The sequence below is a fragment of the Notamacropus eugenii genome, chromosome 4 (genome assembly GCF_028372415.1).
Source record: "Notamacropus eugenii isolate mMacEug1 chromosome 4, mMacEug1.pri_v2, whole genome shotgun sequence".
NCBI classification, from domain to species: Eukaryota; Metazoa; Chordata; class Mammalia; order Diprotodontia; family Macropodidae; genus Notamacropus; species Notamacropus eugenii.
In genome coordinates this window covers 129,202,075-129,222,613 of record NC_092875.1, presented here as the reverse complement: position 1 = coordinate 129,222,613, position 20,539 = coordinate 129,202,075, and the positions used below count along the sequence as shown (strand labels likewise).

At 36.3% G+C, this 20,539-nt stretch overlaps 1 protein-coding gene across 1 annotated transcript in view; it reads right to left on the bottom strand.

Moving 5' to 3' along the window:
• Positions 1-20,539, bottom strand: part of EIF3H (eukaryotic translation initiation factor 3 subunit H) — a 112,413-nt gene that overhangs the window by 74,434 nt on the left and 17,440 nt on the right. The window contains exon 2 of the mRNA XM_072603242.1: positions 10,629-10,785. Coding sequence (XP_072459343.1) covers positions 10,629-10,785 — 157 coding nt within the window. The remainder of the gene's footprint in view (positions 1-10,628; positions 10,786-20,539) is intronic.

Below are 20,539 nucleotides of genomic sequence, written 5' to 3'. Positions count from 1 at the left end.
TTACCCAAATGTTTAAATACATTTCCCTTTCCAGGTCTCTCTTGACTCTCTTGACATTTGCACTTCAAAGTTCCTTCTCAATTTTTTTTTTTCAATCAGAAATATTTGAAAACTCTCTTTCATTAAAAATCTATTTTTCCTCCTCCAGGACTACACTTAGTTTTGTAGGGCTAGCCATTCTTGGTTATGTTATCTTTTTGGCCTTTTAGAATATTGCAGTATAGGACCTCCTCTCAGTTATCACAGAACCTGCAACATCCTGTGTTAAGTTATACTGTTCCTTGGTATCTGAACTGCTATATCTGATTTTTGAGAGTTCTGGATTTTGACTAATGAAGTTCTTGAGATTTTTCCTTCTGAATCTTTTCTCAGGACATGTTTAGTTGACTATCTTCACTTTACCCTCTGGTTCTAATAGGGAGTTTTCATTTGTAATTTTTTGAAACATAGTACTTAGGTGTTTTGTTTTTTTTAAATCAGTTTTCAGGGAATATAATGATTCTTAAATTATCTTTCCTTTACTTGCTTCTAAGGTCAGTTCTTTTTGAAAGGAAATAGTTTAAATTTTCATTTTTTTCAATTTTTTTGGTTTTGTTCAATTATTTCTTGCTGTTTCTTGATCTATTTGGTTCATGTGAATTTGCAAGGTCTTTTATTTTACTTGGATAAAGTTCATCACTTTCTCTTCTAATCTATTCTCATTTCAATTCTCTTCTCCCAAAACTTTTATTTCATTTGCTTATATCTTGCTTCATTTCTCTCAAATGCATTTATATATTCCCTACAGAAAAAAAATCTTTTTTACTAACTTGAAATTGAGGATATTTCTGTATACACACAAGAATTCTTTACAATGGTCAGTTATTTTCTTCAATTTACTCATCTCCGATCCTTAGTTTCTGAAGTGGATCTTTGTGCCAGGGAAAGGCTCTTTCTACCTCTTGCTTTTGGGTGGAATAGTAGGCCCAGGTAAACATCAACTTGGATCATCTGTGTTTCTGTGCTGACTCCCACCCCTATACTCTCAAGCCCTGACCTGAGGTACACAGCACTGGATCTTCAGGACCCTCCATGGTATCTCAGTTGGTTGGTTGTTGTCCTTCCTTCTCCAAGAGGACCAAAATGTTACCACCATGATAAAGTGAAATTTCAATGCATCTGACTACAGAAGATCAGACCAATACAAGCTCAGGATGTTCTACCACAGGTTAGGCACAGATAGTGCCACGTGAATATTTGGGTGAATACTCCAAATTTGCACATCCTACATTTACTTTGTGCTGTCTCAATTCTGTTTTGCTCATACAGCATAGTACCCTTGCTGATGTGGGTACGCCATGCTGAGGGGTCCGGTGCCAGTATCTCCCATGTTGCACAGTCAACGCCAAAGCTTTGAGAGAGACCTTGAGAGTGTCCTTGTATTGCTTCCTTTGATCACCATGTGATCACCTGCCCCATGTGAGTTCTCCACAAAATAGTCTTTTTGGCAAGCCCACATTTTGCATTCAAATAACGTGGCCAGCCCATCAGAGTTGCTCTCTCTGAAACATAGTTTGAATGCTTGGCAGTTCAGCTTGACCAAGAACTTCAGTGTCTGCTACCTTATCCTGCCAGGTGATCATCAGAATCTTCCTAAGACAGTTCAAATGGAAGCAATTCAGTTTCCTGGCATGGCGCTGACAGACTGTCCATGCTTCACAGGCATACAACAATGAGGTCAGCACAACAGCTCTGTAGACCTTCAGTTTGGTAGTTTACTCTAATACCTCTTGTCTCCCAAACTTTTCTTTGGAGCCTCCCAAACACTGAGCTAGCTCTCGCAATGTGTACAACAACTTCATTGTCAACGTGTACATCCCTGGAAAGTACACTAGCAAGGTAAGTGAACTGATCCACAGCATTCAAAACTTCTCCAAAGAAGTTCTTCTTCCTCAAAGACGGCAGTATTTAATTCCATCAAAAGCAAAATACAAGCAAAGCTTAAGAGAGATGCAAGATTCCTGGCTCAGTAAGAAAGCAGACAAAATTCAGTTTTATGCTGATAGTAACAATCCAAAGCACTTTTATGATTCCCTGAAAGCTGTTTATGGTCCAATAACCTATGGTACATCACAACTACTCAGTGCTGATGGAGCCACATTGATCAGCGATAAGGACATGATCCTAGAGAGATAGACTGAGCACTTCCATAGTGTTCTCAACAGACCATCATCAATCAATGTTGAGGCCACTGACTGTTTACCTCAGGTTAAATTCAATCCCTCCTTAGTTGAACTTCCTACAGAAGAGGTTTTGAGGGTCACTCGACTCCTTTCATGTGGCAAAGAACCTGGTGCTGATTCTACTCCAGCTGAGATTTACAAGGTAGGGGGACCATTGCTCACACAAAAGCCGGCTGAAATTTTCCAGGTTACATGGCAAAAGGAGGTTACCCTCAGCAGTTCAAGGATGCCTCCATTGTCCATCTCTATAAGGGTAAAGGGAATAGATTGTCCTGTGACAATCATGGGTGGGAATCTCTCTCTTAGTTATTGCTGGCAAAATTCTTGCTAGAGTTCTCCACAATAAGCTGATTCTTTACCTGGAAGATGGTCATACACCTTAGAGCCAGTGTAGCTTCAGAAAGGGTCCAAGAATAGTTGATATGGTATTTGCTGCCCAACAACTCCAGAAGAAATGCCAGGAGCAGAACTGAGCACTGTACACGTTTGTAGGTATCTCAGTAGAGAATGCCAGAGAGCCCACGGGTCTAGAATATTCCAGTCTGAGTGCTACCAAGAATTCTGGCATAGCAAACTGGTCACCACTGTTTCTGGTTGCTTCTAACATCCATTCTGTAGGTCTCCAACTGTCTTGAGAATTTCCTGGGGGAGTCCTCTGCTCTTGATATCTCTGACCAGTCTCTGATGCACTATTAAGTTACCACAGGCACTGGCTGTTCTGGCTTTTCTGCTGTTTGTGAGCTTCTCACCAACTCCATACAATTCAGGAGTGGAAGAAGTCATTTACTGCAGCTGCTCAATGGATTTCCTAGTCATTATGCCAGCTGATGTAATCTTTTGGTTTTTGAAAGAACAGGATATGGGAACTAGGTCATCTACCTCATTTCAGGCAACCATTTCAGAAAGAAAACTCAATGTACTTCTCCTTTGTTTCCATAGTTAGAAACTGCTTTCCTGATTCTGCTTATTTGGTTCGGCATCATTCTTCATTTCTTTAAGTATTCCATTATATTGAGATCACATGGTATGTTCAGCTATTCCCCAAAGGGCATACTTTGGTTTCAATTCTGTGCTATTACAAAAACTGTTTCAATAAATATTTCATCCATAATACCTTTCTTTATACATCCTTGAGTTTATGAAACACTGGACTAAGTTCAATTGCTTCTGGGTTTAGCTTACCTTGCCTCAGCCTTTGATGAATTTTTCACTTTTAACTAGTAACTTCAATGTTCTTCTTAGAATACAATGCTATTATATTTAAATATAATTTCATTCCCTATAAAATATTTTATTTTCTCTCCCTGAATCTCAGTTTCCTTATCTGTAAAAGGAGACAGCTTAAACTAGCTATCTTTAAGATTCAATTCTTCTCAAAAATTTCAAGTTTCTGGTCACAACAGTAGTCACATAAGCTTCTTTAGTGAAATTAAAATATAATTCAATTTAAAAACATGAATTGTTTAGTTTTGATGTACATCCTTGAAGCCTAACATGGTACCTTATACATGGTAAACTCTCTGCTAAAGTCAAAAAACAAACAATTTATGACCTCAAGAAGCTTGTATACCATCTATCTATTAATGAGATACTCACATAAAATAAAATTATAGTTTCATATGTATATAAAATACGAGTATCTAGGTAGTCACTGATGCCTATTAAAATTGACTAGGACTCAATCTTAAAAATTGAAGTGAAGGCAAAGCTGAAATAAATTATATACAGACAGCATAATTGGCTGGGTTTATTTTCAAAGAGACCATGTCCCTGTAACATATTTGCTTCCTCATATAAATATAATTTAAGCATAAGTGGCACGTGAATCTCTTGGATAAAGACATAGGAAAATACAACAAACTACAACTCCTCTAAACTACACTCCTTAAATGTTTCTGAATTTAAAATGAGTGAAAGAACAATATGAAATATCATACATGTACAAAAACAAAATTTCTTCTCAGCAGGATAACACTGGCCCATTTTTAATACAATTTGATCACTATCAATAGCACTGACAACTGCAAGTTCAATTGCTACATCAGAGTCAAACCCTTCAAATTACTAATGTATAAAGACTGAAATTCTATGGTTCTATGAAACCTAGCCTCAGTTATGCTAAGAGAAATGAATATGTCAAGTTCATTTTAAGACTGTCCTCTCACCTCCACACACACACACAAATCTTTTTTTAAAACTGCAATTGTCAGCTCCATTATAATTCTGAATGAGAAAACAAAAACTTGAGGTACAATAAAACACACTAATTCATTTAGACTAAAGGGAGGACTTTTGCAGAAAGGGGGATATGTATCAGAATCACAGAATCAGAGTTACAAGAGACTTCATTTGTCACTAAATCCAATCCCCTATCTGATATAAGTTTTCCCTTCAGTGATGAAGAACTGTTTCTGAGACAGTCTATTTTATTTGAAAATAGTAAGTACTTCCTTGCCACTAAAAGCACATACCCAGTCCCAATCTTTATCCCTTCTTCCTTATACTGACCTAGAGTCTACTTCTCTGTAAATACTTCCATATATGAGGACCATTCATCTTCTCTAGAACCACACAGAATAAATCTAATTCTTCTTCCACAGACAATTTTCAGATATTTGGAGTCAGGGCTCATGTTCTTGTCATGCCCACAACACATCTTTAAGTAAGTCTCTTATAAGACTGTAAGAACATGGATCTGGAGCTGAAAAGACTTAAAAAGAGCATTATTAAAAATCACTAAGTCAACTATCTCATTTTACAAATAAGGCTGACAGAAGACAATCCCTGACCCAGGGTTATAAAAAATAATGAAGTATCTGAGGCAAGATTCTAACCTAGGTCTTAATGACTCTAAGACCAGTACATGATCAAACATCAGACTACCTCAGTCTCTAGACCATATGTTCTCAGTTCCTTCAACCAATCTGCATAAGTTACACTTTCAATATCCCTCATTATAAGCAACTCTCCTCTAGACAAAATTTAGCTTTCTCAATGATGTTTCTCCCAAAATGTGGCACCTAGCTTCAAAAATAATACTTAAGAAGTCATCTAGCCAGCAAACTACAGAGAAAGCTATTACTTCCAATATCTTAGATACAATATGGCCCGAAGGTCATACTAACTTTTTTTTTTTTGGCTGCCTAGATTCTACAGTAATCACAGCTTGTAAAGACAATAAGATAATATCTCCTCAAAACAGTGATCAAACCCTATGACCCAGTGAGGGAAAAAAAAGCACGCTAGACTCAGAGTCAAAGAGCTTGGTTTAAAGTCTAGCTCAGTAAGGGCTTTCTAACTGGCTTCCAGCAAGTCACCTGTCTGATATTCCATTTTCTCATCTGTAAAATGAACTGAAGTAGATGACTGTATAATCCTCTTATTAAGAGGTTATACTGCTGGGCATACATACACATACACACACACACACACACACACACACAACCAAAGAAGAACAAGGAAAAATAAAGGTCCCATATTATATTTTTTTTAAAGTCATTGCACAATTTTTTTTTTTTGTGGTAGCAAAGGACAGATATAAAGTCAGTATCCACTAACTATGGAATGGCTGAACAATGTGGTATATGAGTAATGTATTGTGCCATAAGAGGAAGACTTTATGAAATGATGCAATATAAACAATATATACAAATGCGCATGCAAAAATGTAAATGAAAAGAATAAAAGCTGAACACTGAAATAATGATTAATTATTGCCCTAATAACAGTCAAGACAATATACTTCTCTACTTTGCCTACATGAAGAAGGAATGTCCCATAAGATATCAGACTAAATATACAAAAAGTTTTTACATAAACTCTTATCTCTATAAGTATGTATATTTATATAGACTTTTATATATACATATATATATAAAACTAATGAAAAAGTGATTAGTTTTGCTCAGTTATTTTTCTTCTTAGAGGGAAAGTGATTGGGATGTTTAAAAGAATTTATCAGGGTAGAGCCAAGATGGTGGAGTAGAAGGATGACCTGCTTTAGCTCTCCCCACCATAGCCCATAAAATACCTGCAAAAAATGACTCTAAACGAATTCTAGAGCAGCAGAAGCCACAAAATGATAGAGTGAAAGAGATTTCCAGTCCAACACTTCCTGGAAGGCTGACAGGAAAAGTCTATCACACCAGGTTCAGAGCACAGCGCAGCCCAGCCTTGGTCATGGACAGGACTGGAGCAGACCTCAGGAAATGCAATCATGGGCAGCAACTGTGATTCCTAGCTTTCTCAACACACAAATGCCAAAGACAGTTTCAAAGGTCAGTGAAAAAGCTCTTTCATCTGAGTGTGAAGCAAGCTAGGTCTAGTCTAAGCCTGGGCCTCAGGAGCCACCTGAGGCAGCAGTGTCTACTTTTGGAGCCCTCAGCCTAAAGTCCCTGGGGGAATTGAGTCACTGATCTGGGTCTCAGTCCTGAGTGGCAGCCCTGGGGTGAGGAGGAACGCTGGCGTGGGGGAGCTGGTGGAGGTTCTGGGGAGGAAATCCTACTTGCAGATCCTGGGCAGAAAAGAGTGCTCGTGGTTGTTCTCAGACCAGAGCACAGGTCAGGAGAGGAATAAACTCCTTCCCTTGATTGTGCCACCTTGGAGGAACTGAGAACTTACAGGTGCCTAGACTATACCCTCCCACTTGACAAAGGACTCAAAAGTCAAGTAACTGGCTGGCAAAATCTGCCAAAAAGGGAAAAAAAGAAGGCTACAGAAGGTTACTTTCTTGATGAACAGGTATTTTCTTACACCCTTTCAGGTGAGGAAGAACAAAGCATACCAACAGAGGAAGACATCAAGGTCAAGGCTTTTACATCCAAAACCTCCAAAAAAAATATGCAATGGTCTCAAGCCACGAAAGAGCTCAAAAAGAATTTTGAAAATCAAGTAAGAGAGGTGGAGGAAAAATTGGGAAGAGAAATGAGAGCAATGCAAGAAAACCATGAAAAGCGAGTCAATAGCTTGCTAAAGGAGACACAAAAAAAATGCTGAAGAAAACAACATCTTTAAAAATAGACTAACTCAAATGGTAAAAGATGTCCAAAAAGCCAATGAGGCGAAAAATGCTTTAAAAAGCAGAATTAGTCAAATAGAAAAGGAGCTGCAAAAGCTCACTGAAGGAAATAGTTCTTTAAAAATTAGAATGGAGCAGATGGAAGCTAATGACTTTATGAGAAACCAAGAAATTATAAAACAAAACCAAAAGAATGAAAAAGTAGAAGACAATGTGAAATATCTCACTGGAAAAATAATTGATCTGAAAAATAGATCCAGGAGATAATTTAAGAAGTATTGGTCTACCAGAAATTCACAGTCAAAAAAAAAGAGTCTAGACCTCATCTTCCAAGAAATTATCAAGGAAAACTGCCCTGATAAAAACAGTAATGGGCAAAATAGCAAAAGGTAAAATAAAAATGGAAAGAATTTACTGATCACCACCTGAAAGAGATCTGAAAAGGAAGACTCCTAGGAATATGGCAGCCAAATTCCAGAGTTCCCAGGTCAAGAAGAAAATATTACAAGCAGTCAGAAAGAAACAATTCAAGTATTGTGGAAATACAATTAGGATAACACAGGATTTAGCAGCTTCTACACTAAGGGATCAAAGAGCTTGGAATATGACATTCCAGAGGGCAAAGGAGATAGGATTAAAACCAAGAATCACCTACCTAGCAAAACTGATTATAATACTTCAGGGGAAAAAATGGAATTTCAATGAAATAGAGGACTTCCAAGCATTCTTGTTGAAAAGACCAGAGCTGAATAGAAAATTTGACTTTCAAATACAAGAATCAAGAGAAACAGGAAAAGGTAAACAGGAAAGAGAAGCATTAAAGAACTCACTAGTTGAGCTGTTTACATTCCTACAGGGAAAGATGTTATTTGAAACTCATGAGACTTTTCAGCATTAGGATAGTTAAGAGGGAATATAAATATGTAGGTATGTATGGGTATGTATGCATGTGTATGTTACATATGTGTAGGTATTTATGTGTACATGGGTATATGTGTGTACGTATATATATTTTTATATATACATAGACAGAGGGCACAGGGTGAGCTGAATATGAAGGAAGAATACCTAAAAAAAATAAAATTTGCTGTTGAATGGGAGAGGTAGAGTGTAGCAAATCATCTAATGAACAAGAGGGAAGAAAGAGCTTCTACAATGGAGGGGAAGAGGGGGGAGATGAAAGGAAATAATTGAGCCTTAATCTCATGGAATTTGGCTTAAGGAGGGAATAGCACACAATCAATTGGATATGGAAATCTACTTTACCCTGAAGAAAGGCAAGGGAGAAGGGGATAGGAGAGAGAAGATAACAGAAAGGACAGCAAATTGGGGAAAGGGATAATCAGAAGCAAACACTATTGTGGGAGGACAGGTCATGGGAGAGAATGGAATAAACGAAGGGAAGGATAGGACAGAGGGAAATGTGGTTAGTCTTGTACAACATAATTATGGAAGTGCTTTGCATTATTATTCATGTATGACCTACACTGAATTGCTTGTTTTCCCAATTATAGTGGGTGGGGAGGGAGGGAGAGAATATGGAACTCAAAGTTTTAAGATTGAATGTTAAAAATTGTTTCAGTATGCAACTGGAAATTAAGCTATACAGGTAATGGAGTACAGAAATCTATTTTGCCCTACAGGAAAAGAGGGGAAGGGGGATGGAAGAAGGGTGAGTAACAGAAGGGAGAACAGACTGGAGGAAGGGGTGGATGGGGTGCATGCTGTCCTGGGGGGGGGGGGGGGGGAGATGGGGAGAAAATTTTGAATTCAAATTCTTGTGGAAGTGACTGTTAAGAACTGAAAAATAAATAAATTACATATTTTAAAAAAGGAAAAAAAGTTATCAATAAAAAACCAAAGAGGGCAATAAGGGAAAAGGGAAGGGGAAAGAACCAAATTCATTTTTCTTTCACCTAAATCTTCCCCCTCTTCTTACCTTCCCTATAACTGTAGAGCTATCACAATCCTTCCACTCCCTCAGGATTACAACACAGGACTCCTCACTATCTCTCTCTGCCCCCACATCCAATCAGCTGCCAAGGAGTGTCAATTTCATCTCTGCAATGTCTATTGAATACCTCCTTTCTCTCCTCTTACACTGTCTGTCACTATTCTGAGGCGGTTTCTCATCATTTCACACTTAGACTATTACAACAGTCTGTTGATGGGTCTAACTGCCTCAAGTCTCTCCTCAGATCTGGAAATGCTCTCCCTTCTCATCTCTGCCTACTAACTTCCTTGGCATCTTTTTAAGACTTCTAAAATTCCATCTTCTCCAGGAAATCTTTCCCAACCTCTCTTAATTCTAATACCTTCCCTTTATTCATTATTTGCTACATATTTAGTATGTAACTTTTTATATATAGTAATTTGTTGTCTCCTTCATTAGATTATGTGCTTCTTGAGAATAAGAACTATCTTTTGTCCATTTTTGAACATGCAGCACTTAGCACAGTGCATGGCACACATTGAGTACTTAGTAAATGTATTAGTGACTGATTATTCCAAGGTTACAAAAGAAACAAAATAATGGTTGCTGAGGGGAGAGGGTAATATAGATGAAGAAAACTGGGGGAGGGAGTGAAGTCATAGCATATAAAATAAAAAATGTTAGGGGAACAGACTAGATCAGTAATGTTGAACTCAAATGGAAACTCTCTACTGGCACATACTGCCTTATAACATTATCTATGTCTTATTGTATTTTATTTTGCTAAATATTTCCCAATTACATTTTAATATGGTCCATCCTCCAGAATATTGTGAGCCTGCACGCAGCACCAACCCTGACCCCATGGTTTGACACCTCTAAACTAAATGATCTCTGATTGGTGAAGTGTGAATTGCTAAACATGTTTAAGAAATAAAAATACCTGATATACAAACACTAAACAGTGTCATATAAAAGCGTATTTTAATAAACAAATAAGGATGATTTGTGTTTAATACATCAATGCCCCAACTACTTACCTTCCTCCACTCAGACACAACAATTATATTGTCATGGTATGAAAGAAACTGTCCTTCTAAAATGCTAGGAAACAGATTGTTCTCCTAAAAAGGTAACAGTATTCCAAGAAAAACTTGTAAATGTGTTTAGAAATCATTTCCTTAATGGAAAAGTAAGCTTCATCTAGTACTTTACTAAATTATCACCAAAAATGCCAAGGCAGATAAAGCCAAGTCAAGTTTTACTACGGATTTTAAAGTATATATCCAAAGTACCCATGTGCTTTTTACAAAAACCCAAGAGACTGACAAAAAAGTGTTATTAAATCAATTCTTATAACAGGAAATGAAAATCTAAAAAAAGAAAAAAGAAAATGAAAACTTGTTATAGAGAATGTTCATGATACTGAAAAGGCATAAGAGAGAAACACCATTACCTTCATCAAAATCAGCATCATCCTCTGTGTGTTGGGGAAAGGGAAAACAATTGGTGATTTCAAGTCTGTCTTCCACCACCAGACCCAAAAGTACTCCTTGGACAACTTCATTGCCCTGTCCTTCTTCTTGGTAATGTTTAATTATTTTCAAAACAACCTAAAAGAAACCATATAAAATTTTACAGGTATTATTTGCAGAATTACAAAATCTTTTATCTGAAAGAAAATAAATTAAGTAGACTGTAATACTACTGAATTTAACCAATAAAATTAGAAGCAGTAATAAAATGTAATTAATATAGAGGAGTACACTGATGAGATGGGAGAGAGACAAGGAAACATACAAGGAGAGGGTGGTAAAGCATGTAGAAGGTAATAAATTATTTTTTGGTCATAATAGTGATAACTCCATTGCACCTCCAGGGGCTGGCAGCCTCTTCTTGATAGTATGTTTGCACTGTATGGTAGAGGCACAATGACAGCTAAAGATCTTAACTGGGAGCCCTAGGTTGAAATTTTCCCTATGACTCTTCTTATGGTGCATCAGGCATCAGGGCTGATTAAATCCTAAACTTAAGCTTGACTGATCTTGTTGATGAAGGAAATATCCTGTAGGTCCTTTTAACATTGAAAAGGGATAGTACTCATTTAAATCTGTTCACTAGAAATGCAATTTAACAAGTTTAGAACAAAGTACTTGTTAGAAATGCTTATTGACAGTCCCTTTTCCTATGGAGGAATCTATGGAAAAGTATTCAGAAATATAACTTGACATACATACCCTTCTCAGCCAGAGCAAGGGCCAACTAGGTAGGGGGAAGTAGAAAGGAGGTCAAGGACTCCTCTCTTATTTGAGAAGTTTGGGGAAACTAGGGAGGTGATGGAGGTGCAAACATTCCTTTTTTCTCCTTCCACCCCAGTCCTAGTAGAAAGAATGGAGGCTCTTTATTTTCCACAAGAGCAGCAAGAGAATAAGGCTATTGAGTGTGGGAACTCCCCACAAGCTCGAATAAGGGTGGACAGTTCTATCAGAGGACAGAAAGGTAACACTGATATGCATGGTACTTTTCCTTGGGAGTTACAAAAAAGCAATAAGGTTTCAGACCTTTAATGGCAATGTCCATAGAAACCACAAGATGGGGATGTTGCCCCAATGAAAGGCTGTCTCTCTATGCAAGTTTTCTCTCAGTACCAGAATCACAGGGTTGGAAGGAACCATCTAATCCAACACCTTCATTTTACATAGGAAGAAAAGCCTCAGAGTGAAGTGATCTGCCCAAGGTCATACATAAGGAGCAGAACCAGGAAACAAACCTTTATGTTTTCACTCCAAAATCTGCTTTTCCCTGAAACGCATACTTTGCTGTCTCTCTACATTTCTTTCTTCCTATGTCCTGGAAATTAAGAATTTTATTTATTAGAGTTGTTTCATGTTGATCATGGAAAAAGAAGGCAAATGGAACGTTACATATTTCTCTCAAAAATAAAAAACCCTATTCAAGCTTTACTTTTTTAACTTATCTCTCTCTGGACTGATTTCTCTTTTGAAGGTCGGTGATCCTAGAAAGAAAGGTTCTCCAGTTATGCTAAAGGGGCTCAAGTTTTTCCTGAAGGAACACTCTTTCTTTGGAGACGTTATAGAATAAAATGGCTAACACTCCAGGCACTTCTGAATTTTATGTATCAGGGCTTGACCTCATGTGAGCTAATAACCAGATTTGAAATTTTACTGAATATTTTCCTTTCTCCAAAAGCTTGTTTATATAAACAAAAATACTTCCATAAATAAAAGAAATCCCAAACTGCAAGAAGCCAACCAGATGTCTTCTAAGATGATGCCTTTACAAGGAGTTATTTTTATTCCTATTCTTTATTATTCAGTACAGACACAGCCTAAGACTACTATGTATTCGGTAATGAATATAGCATCAGGACGAATCATTTGATTCTTTAAAATAAAAATTCACTTGGTCTTTTCTTTGAACCTCCCTTTTCCCAAAGGATGAAAATAAGCAAAAAGAAGGGATACTAGTATATAATTCTTAACAGAGGAAAAGATTAACTGTAATTGTATGTATATAAAAATCAGGTTGTAACTAGCCTAGATATAGATGTTTGTGAACTGAGGCCCCTGAGGAAACAAAGCTGTCTGGCTAAATCTTCTGCTCTAAATAATGAAAATGAAAAGCAAAGAATTTTGTCCCTGTTGGCATAACCTCTAAGACTGATCTGTCAATTGTCAATTTCACAAGAGGCCTAGCATAACTGTCATATTTTTTAAATGAACTTTGTTTCAAATTTGTCTTTAAATAGTGCTTTAAAATGTTCCAAAAACGTTCCCTCAAAGATTATGTAGAAAGTTTTAAAAAACTTATTCCATGTTAGGTTTCATTACTTTGGTTTTTGCCAGCTTACTCTACCAAGTTCATACCCTAAGAAATGGAAATGCTGTTAAGGTTGTTATTTTTTTAATGTAGCTAAATAGCCCATGTGCTTTAATGAACAGTCATATTTACTAGAATGGAGGTTGTCTGAACATGGCGTGTTTAAACATGATTTTTAAAAAAAAGGACTTCAACAATAATTCATTTTTAAGTCAATCCATATTTCCTAGAAAAATTAGAAAAGATTGGCAGAAAAGAGATTTAGACCTGTACTTTATATAATTTACCACAATATACTAGCAATAGAGGCCACATATATAAAAGTCACATCCAAAAAATATTAGAACTGTAATAACAGTGGTTAGAGAAAGAATGAAGCAAAGAATAAAAGTGATCATAAATAATTTTGATTAGATAAAAATATAAAAGTATTTACAAAAAACAAAATTAAAACAATAAGATTACCAATAGCAAAACAGATCTTTGCATATTTCAGGAAAAAAGTATGATATGCAAGATATGTGGGGAAACACACACACAGGCTGTCCCTAAAGTTTTTGGTAGCAGTTTTAAGCTATTAAATTGTACTTAAGCTTCTTAAGTAAATACAGTCTTAAACTATGTATTTAATTAAAACTTAAAACTGCACTAAGACTTCTGGGATACCTTATTATAAGACCAAGAGCCATTCCCCATAGACAAAACAGCTTTCAAAAGAAAAACTGAAAACTATCCATACAAAAACATGATCCAGATCACTAATAGAAATGCAAATTTGCTCTCAATTTTCTATTCACACCAAGCAAATTGGCAAAGATGACAGAAGGGAGAAACAGACCCAGTCATTATGGTGGTAGACCAGTGAACTGAACCAATAATTCTGGAAAACAATCTTGAATTATGTTGGAAAAGTAGCTTGTTCATATCCTTTGACCTAGCTGATCTCTGTACTAAGTAGGCATATAGCCCAAGGAAGTCAAATAGAAAGGTCTCATATTTAGGCAAAATATTTACAGCAGTAAATCTCTGTAGGATCAATAAACCTGAAATCCAGTAGATGCCAATTTGGAAAGGTCTGGGCAAATAACAATTAAGCAATAATGAACAAAAAATCATGTAGAACTTTAAACTGGAGATTTGCATGAAATGAAGCTGAGTGAAGTAACTAATAGAATAGCAATGTATATTCAGCGAATACAATAATGCCACAAAAGCAAAACTAAAAGGCAAACTCAGACTAGAGAAAATTGTTTTTCTATTATACAAATAGCCAATTATTAAATTAGAATCCAAGTTTTTCCCTTCCCTCTTCACTGAGGCCCAGCTCCTAAGTAAGGGAGGTGAGCCTCTGAAGAACATGGCAGATTGAGATTACGCCTAACCTTCAAGGAACTTCTCTTTGAACAGGAAGCAGGAAAAAGAATCCAGTCTAGGCCAGTTCATGACCTCTTCCCCACCCCTACCCCAAGACAGTTTAGGGTGATACAGCTCATGAAGAAAAAAAACAACCAGAGTGCTCTGGATGGAGAATTCCTCAGTCCAAATTGCTGGAGGCAGTCGAGTCTCATGATCAAGTCACTTCCTCAACCAGAGAAATGGAAGGCTTTTGGCCCACCTCCTCAATAAATGTCTACCAATTAGGGTTAATATTCACTTGTCACAGGCATTCCTTTTCCAAAGGTATTTAAGACATTCAGTAGCATTCAGTGTCTCCATTGGGGTCTCTGGTCACCAAGAGAAACTAGCGACCATCAATTTATTATTAGCTAGCCTTATTAATGAACTGATTCTTAATTACCTAGAAACTCGGTTTCTCAAGTTTTTTTTCCATCCCTCACAGTACCCTACAAAAAAATGAATCACATGAAAAAATGCACTTTTTAGTGCAGAATGTTACATATCCTGCTAAGACCCCATTGTTCTTTCATTTTCCTTAACTAGTTTTCTAGGGAAGGTGGAGATACTCAGGGAAAGGAAAAATCAAGAAAAGAAAATGGTATAAAAAACAAAAGGTATTAATAAAACTTGAAAAAAATAAGCTTTATAATGACATTGAACATGCTAAAGTTTAAAATATCCTACAGACCAATTTCTGCTTTATGAAAATTTACTCAATTATTCTTAGAAAAATTTCACACAGTACAAATCTTATTGTATATCTAAGGGTTATTATTAATAAGCTAAAGCACAACTGACTACGACACTGGAATCCAGAAATCACTGCTCTAAAATCAGAATGTTAGGACCAAGCGGAAGTAATTCATGACATATTATTTAATGATAAGGTCTACTGCCAAGCCAGAAAACCTTCAAAAATGAACCTAGCAACAGACTTATAGATCTATTTTTTAAATACCGGCCTATATAAATTGAATGAGAATCAATATCATTAGGTCGACTACTATATGATGAATTATTTGACCTTGACAACCTATGAAACAAAAAAAAAATACAAAATGTCTAAGTCTTGTGCTACCTCTTTCTGCTTCTGGCAGTGTTGGAAAATGGTGCCAAGGATGCTAAGAATCACTGTTTTTGGATTGTCTACAAATTATTTTAGCTGTTGATATTTTAAATCTGTCACTTAGCCTAAGAAGTAGCTAAAGCACAGTGAATAGACAGCTGGAACTGGAATCAGGAATCAAATTCAAAAGAGGCTTACCAGCTTCTAGATCCTAGGCAATTAACTTTAACTCTTTGTTTTAGTTTCTTCAACTGTAAAATGGGGATAATAAAAGCATTTACCTTCCAGGGCTTTAGTAAGGATCAGATCTGTAAAGCACCTGGCACATAATAAACATTTACCTGTTTCCTTCCTTCCTAAGCCTCTAGTTTCTTCACCTATAAAATGGGACTATACAAAAAAACCCTGTAATATTTACCTTGCAGTTCTATCATACGGCCCAAATGAGATTACTCAAAGTGCTCTGGAAATTTTAAAGAACTGTGGTCATAGTGCTGGATAGTATGATTATCCTTATCAGATAAAGATCCAGTGAATTACAGCAAAGCAAAAATACCTTTCCTTAAGACTTTGGAAAGTTCCATTTGTCAACAAAGGCTGCCTTATCTATAATTTCCCAAGTATAGCACTAATAAAACTGGAATACAGGGAACACATTTTTCCAGATTAGGGGCAGAGTAAGGAGTTTAAACTAAGAAGCTAAAAAATTAGTCTTAGAACCAGGGTGCCCAATTTCAAATGTGGAGAATTTAGTCCCAAGAGCTTTCAGAGGAAGCTACTAGATAATTTTTCTTAACTCATTCCATACCAACAAACTGGAGGGATTATTGCAGTGACCAGCAAGGACTTGATTTACATAATATCTCCTATGACCACTATAGAAACCCTGTTTATTTACCCATTACTGTCTTGCAGATGAGAAAACTGAGAATAAAAGGAATTAACTGCCGTGCCCACAGTCACATTATTAGGCATCCACCAGAGGTAGTATATGAACACAGGTTTTCCTGATTCGAAATTCAGCAATCTGTCAAGTACAGAATAACTCTTAAGCCTCATTAGTCATGTGGGGAAAGAAAAGTCACTGTAAACTTTGAATCACTAAATATACATAAAAGTTACCACTATATGAGAAAAAAAGCAAACCCATGCCCCACTTAATAACAATAGCTAATTTTTTATATATAGCTTACTATGTGCCAGGCACACTGCTAAGGTGCTTTACAATTATTATCTCATTTGAGCTTCACAACACAAGTCGAGGAGGTAGGTTCAAGTATTGTCCCCATTCTGTAGATGAGGAAATTGAGGCCAACAAAGGTTAAGTCACTTGCCCAAGATCACACAACTAATAAGTGTATGAGGTCAAATATGACTCTATCTGCTGCATGGTGAAAGGCAAGAGTGCTTTTCTATGTTACTGGTTATCTATCAAGATGAAATATTATTATGCTGACTATAAGAAATGATTCAAGAAAGCCAGAAATATTCTTAATGTTGGAAAAGAACTGAAATAAATGTCACAAAGTTAGCAATTCCGAGATGCTGACAGTGAAGAAAGAAAAAACTTTTAATTGATGAAGCTATAAAAAAGAAATGATATTTTAATTCAACATGCTCATACAACATGCTCATTTTAATTCAACATGCTCAGAGAAAAACCTATTTGCCACAGAACGATTAAAAGAAATTAGCAAGTCACACATATCTGAAAGGAAGTCAATTTCTAGCCTCAAAAGAAAGGCATTCTAATCTTTCATCCTCAAGGCCAGCCAAGAGGCAAGAAGAAAACTATCAATCAGGATATGCTGAGCTCAACAAAAGAATTTAAAGGCAAAAAACAAAAAACAAAAACCCAGAACTGAATAGGATTTTTTTTTTAAGTTAAAGCATCAAAAGAGGTTCATTTAAAACACCTCAATGTCTCCAAATAGCAAATTCCCATTAAAGAATTACAAACTGAATGTTTGGCAGAAACAAGTATAGACCAACATTTCACACTGGATGCCATAAGGTCAAAATGAGTACATGGTTTAGACATAATGGGTGATACCTTCATAAACTAAGTAGAGGGGCATCGAATAATTTACCTGTCATATCTATGGATAAGGGAAGAATTTATGACCAAATAAGAGACAGAGAATTATGGGATGTAAAATGGAAAATTTTAATTCTATGAAATTAAAAGGGTTCTGCACAAACAAAAGCAATGCAGTCATGATTAGAAGGAAAGCAGAAAGCCAGAGGAAAAAAATACTTTACAGTACGTATCTCTGATAAAGGCCTCATTTCTCAAATATAAGCTAAGTCAAATTTATAATACAAGTCATTCTCCAATTGATAAATGGGCAAAGGATATAAACATGTAGTTTTCAGATGAAGAAATCAAAGCTATATACACTCATATGAAAAATACTCTAAAATCACTATTGAAGATTAGAGAAGTGAAAATTAAAACAACTTTCAGATATCACCTCACACCTACCAGATTGGCTAAAATTAGAGAAAGTGAAAATAATAAAATGTTGGAGGGGATGTGGAAGAATTGGCACACTGATGCCCTGCTGGTAGAACTGTGAAGTGATCCAACCATTATTGAGAGCAATTTGGAACCATGCCCACAGGGCTATAAATCTGTGCCTATCCTTTGACATCAATACCACTACTAGGTCTGTATCTCAAAGAGATCAAAAATAGAGGAAAAGGACTTATTTGTACAAAGATATTTTACAGCAGCTCTTTCAGTGGTGGCAAAGAATCAGAAATTGAGAGGATGCCCATCAACTAGAGAATAGCTGAACAAGTTGTGGTATGACTGTAATGGAATATTATTGTGCTGTAAGAAATGATGAGCAAGATGTTTGAACGGATGCAGTGAAGTGAACAGAGCCAGGAGGATACTGTATACGGTAACAATATTGTTCAATGAAGAGCTGTGAATGACTTAGCTATTCTCAGCAATATAATGTTCCAAGATGACTCCAAAGGAAGAACTGAGAAAGCATGAATGCAGATCGAAGCATACTATTTTTCACTTTCTTTTGGTCTGTTTCCTTTAACAACATGACTAATATGGAAATGCTTTGCATGATTGTACGATGTGGATAACCTATATCAAATTGCTTATTGTCTCAGGAAGGCAAATGTAAGAAAGTAATAAAAGGATAGAATTTGGAATTCAAAAAATGTTTCAAATGTTAAAAACTGTTTATATATGTAATAAGAAAAAAACATTCAAAATGCATGCAGAGAAATTAAATGAAGATACATAATATCACCTATTAGTTGCCAAACACCTATTTCAACTTCCTAAAAAAAAACAAAATAAAAAAAACCATCAGGAAAGAACATTGTACCTCTTTGACTTCATATCCAGAATATTGGTAAAGATGGTAAAAAAAAAAAAAAATCAACAGTGGAAGACCTATGAGAAAAATGACACACTAATTACACTGTTGGTGGGACTGTGAATCCGTCCAACACTTCTGCAAAAAATTTGGAATTATGTGAGAAAAGTGACTAAATTTTTAGTTTCTTATCCTTGACCCAGCCATCCTCCTATGTAGCATAAAGGAAGTCAAAGAAAGGAAAAGTCCATATGTAATAAAATACAGAAAGAAAAGCTAAAAACCTGATTGGGGAATGTCTGAATCAAATGTATTAAATAAAAACTACCCTGTAGAAAGAACTAATGGAGGACTTAGAAAAACATGGGAAGGTTTCTGTAAGTTAGTAATCAGGAAAAATGCTGTACCTTGATTTTCTTAGCAAAATTTTTGAAATATTAAAGAAAATGAAGATATAGATTAGATAATACTATCAGGTAGACTTAGAAGTTGTTAGATGGCCTGTTTCAAACAGTTCAACGTCAATGAGGTCTCCAGTGGAATACCACCAATGGATCTGTGCTTATTGTTTAACACACCAGATGATAATAAGGATCTAAACAGATCTCAATAGACTAGACCACAGGGTTGAATCTAAGATTATCAAATTCAAAAGGAAAAAATGAAAAACCTTGCACTTAGGTATCAAGAAAATGAACTTCCTCAATGTAAGATGAGGGAAGTCATGGTCAGACAGAAGTTTTGAAAAAGATCTGGGGGTTTAGTGGAATGAAACCTAAATGAATCAGTAGTGGAATGCAGCAGCCAACTGGCTCAATTCTGGTCACCATAATTTACGAAAAAAATTGATAAAGTGGAAGGTGTCCAGAAGAGGGCAACCAGGATGGTGAAAGGCCTTGAATCCATGACATTCAAGCATCAGGTAAATACATGTTTGACCTGGTGAAAAGACACAGTGGGGAAATGACACCTGATGTCTTCAATTATTTGAGAGCTGTTATTCAGAGAAGGGATTGAGTCTTGTTCTGTTCGGCCCCCAAGTTCAGAACAAGGTAGAAGATGCACATTACGTCTCATATTTAATAATGCTTTAAAATCTTACAGCTGGTACATCTGAGAAGCAGCATGGGGTACATGGGAGAGTCATAGGTCTTAAACAGGTACATTATATTACTTCTGTCCCTCCCATTGACAAAATCATCCTACTTTGAGGCTCATGCTAGTCTACCCCAGATGCTGAGTTCTATTTTATTGCTTTTATTCCTTCAAGTCACCCAGTCACCTTAATAATCATAATAATCAATCTTCCCTCCTTCTCATCCTCCTCTCCATTCAGCTATTGAGAAACTAAACGTAAGAGGAAAATCAAGGCCAGTGTGGCTGAGAAGTACAAGAAGACTGGAAAAGTAGGAAGGGGTAAGATTTTGAAGGGATTTAAAAGAAGATTTTATATTTGATCCTGTAGGTAAGAGAGAACCACCTGAGTGGGATGAGTAGGAGTGAAAAGGGAGCCTAGGTGGCTGGGAAAACAGTGGTACCTGACAATAACAGGAAATCCAGTAGAGGGCAAGAGTTTAGGGAAAAACAACAGTTCTGTTTTGGACTTACTCAGTTTGAGATGTCCAAAAGGTTACATAGGTGATATAGGAAAGAAGTTGAAAGATAAGAACTAGATATATAGATCTGGGAATCAACTGCAAGGAAATAATAACTCAA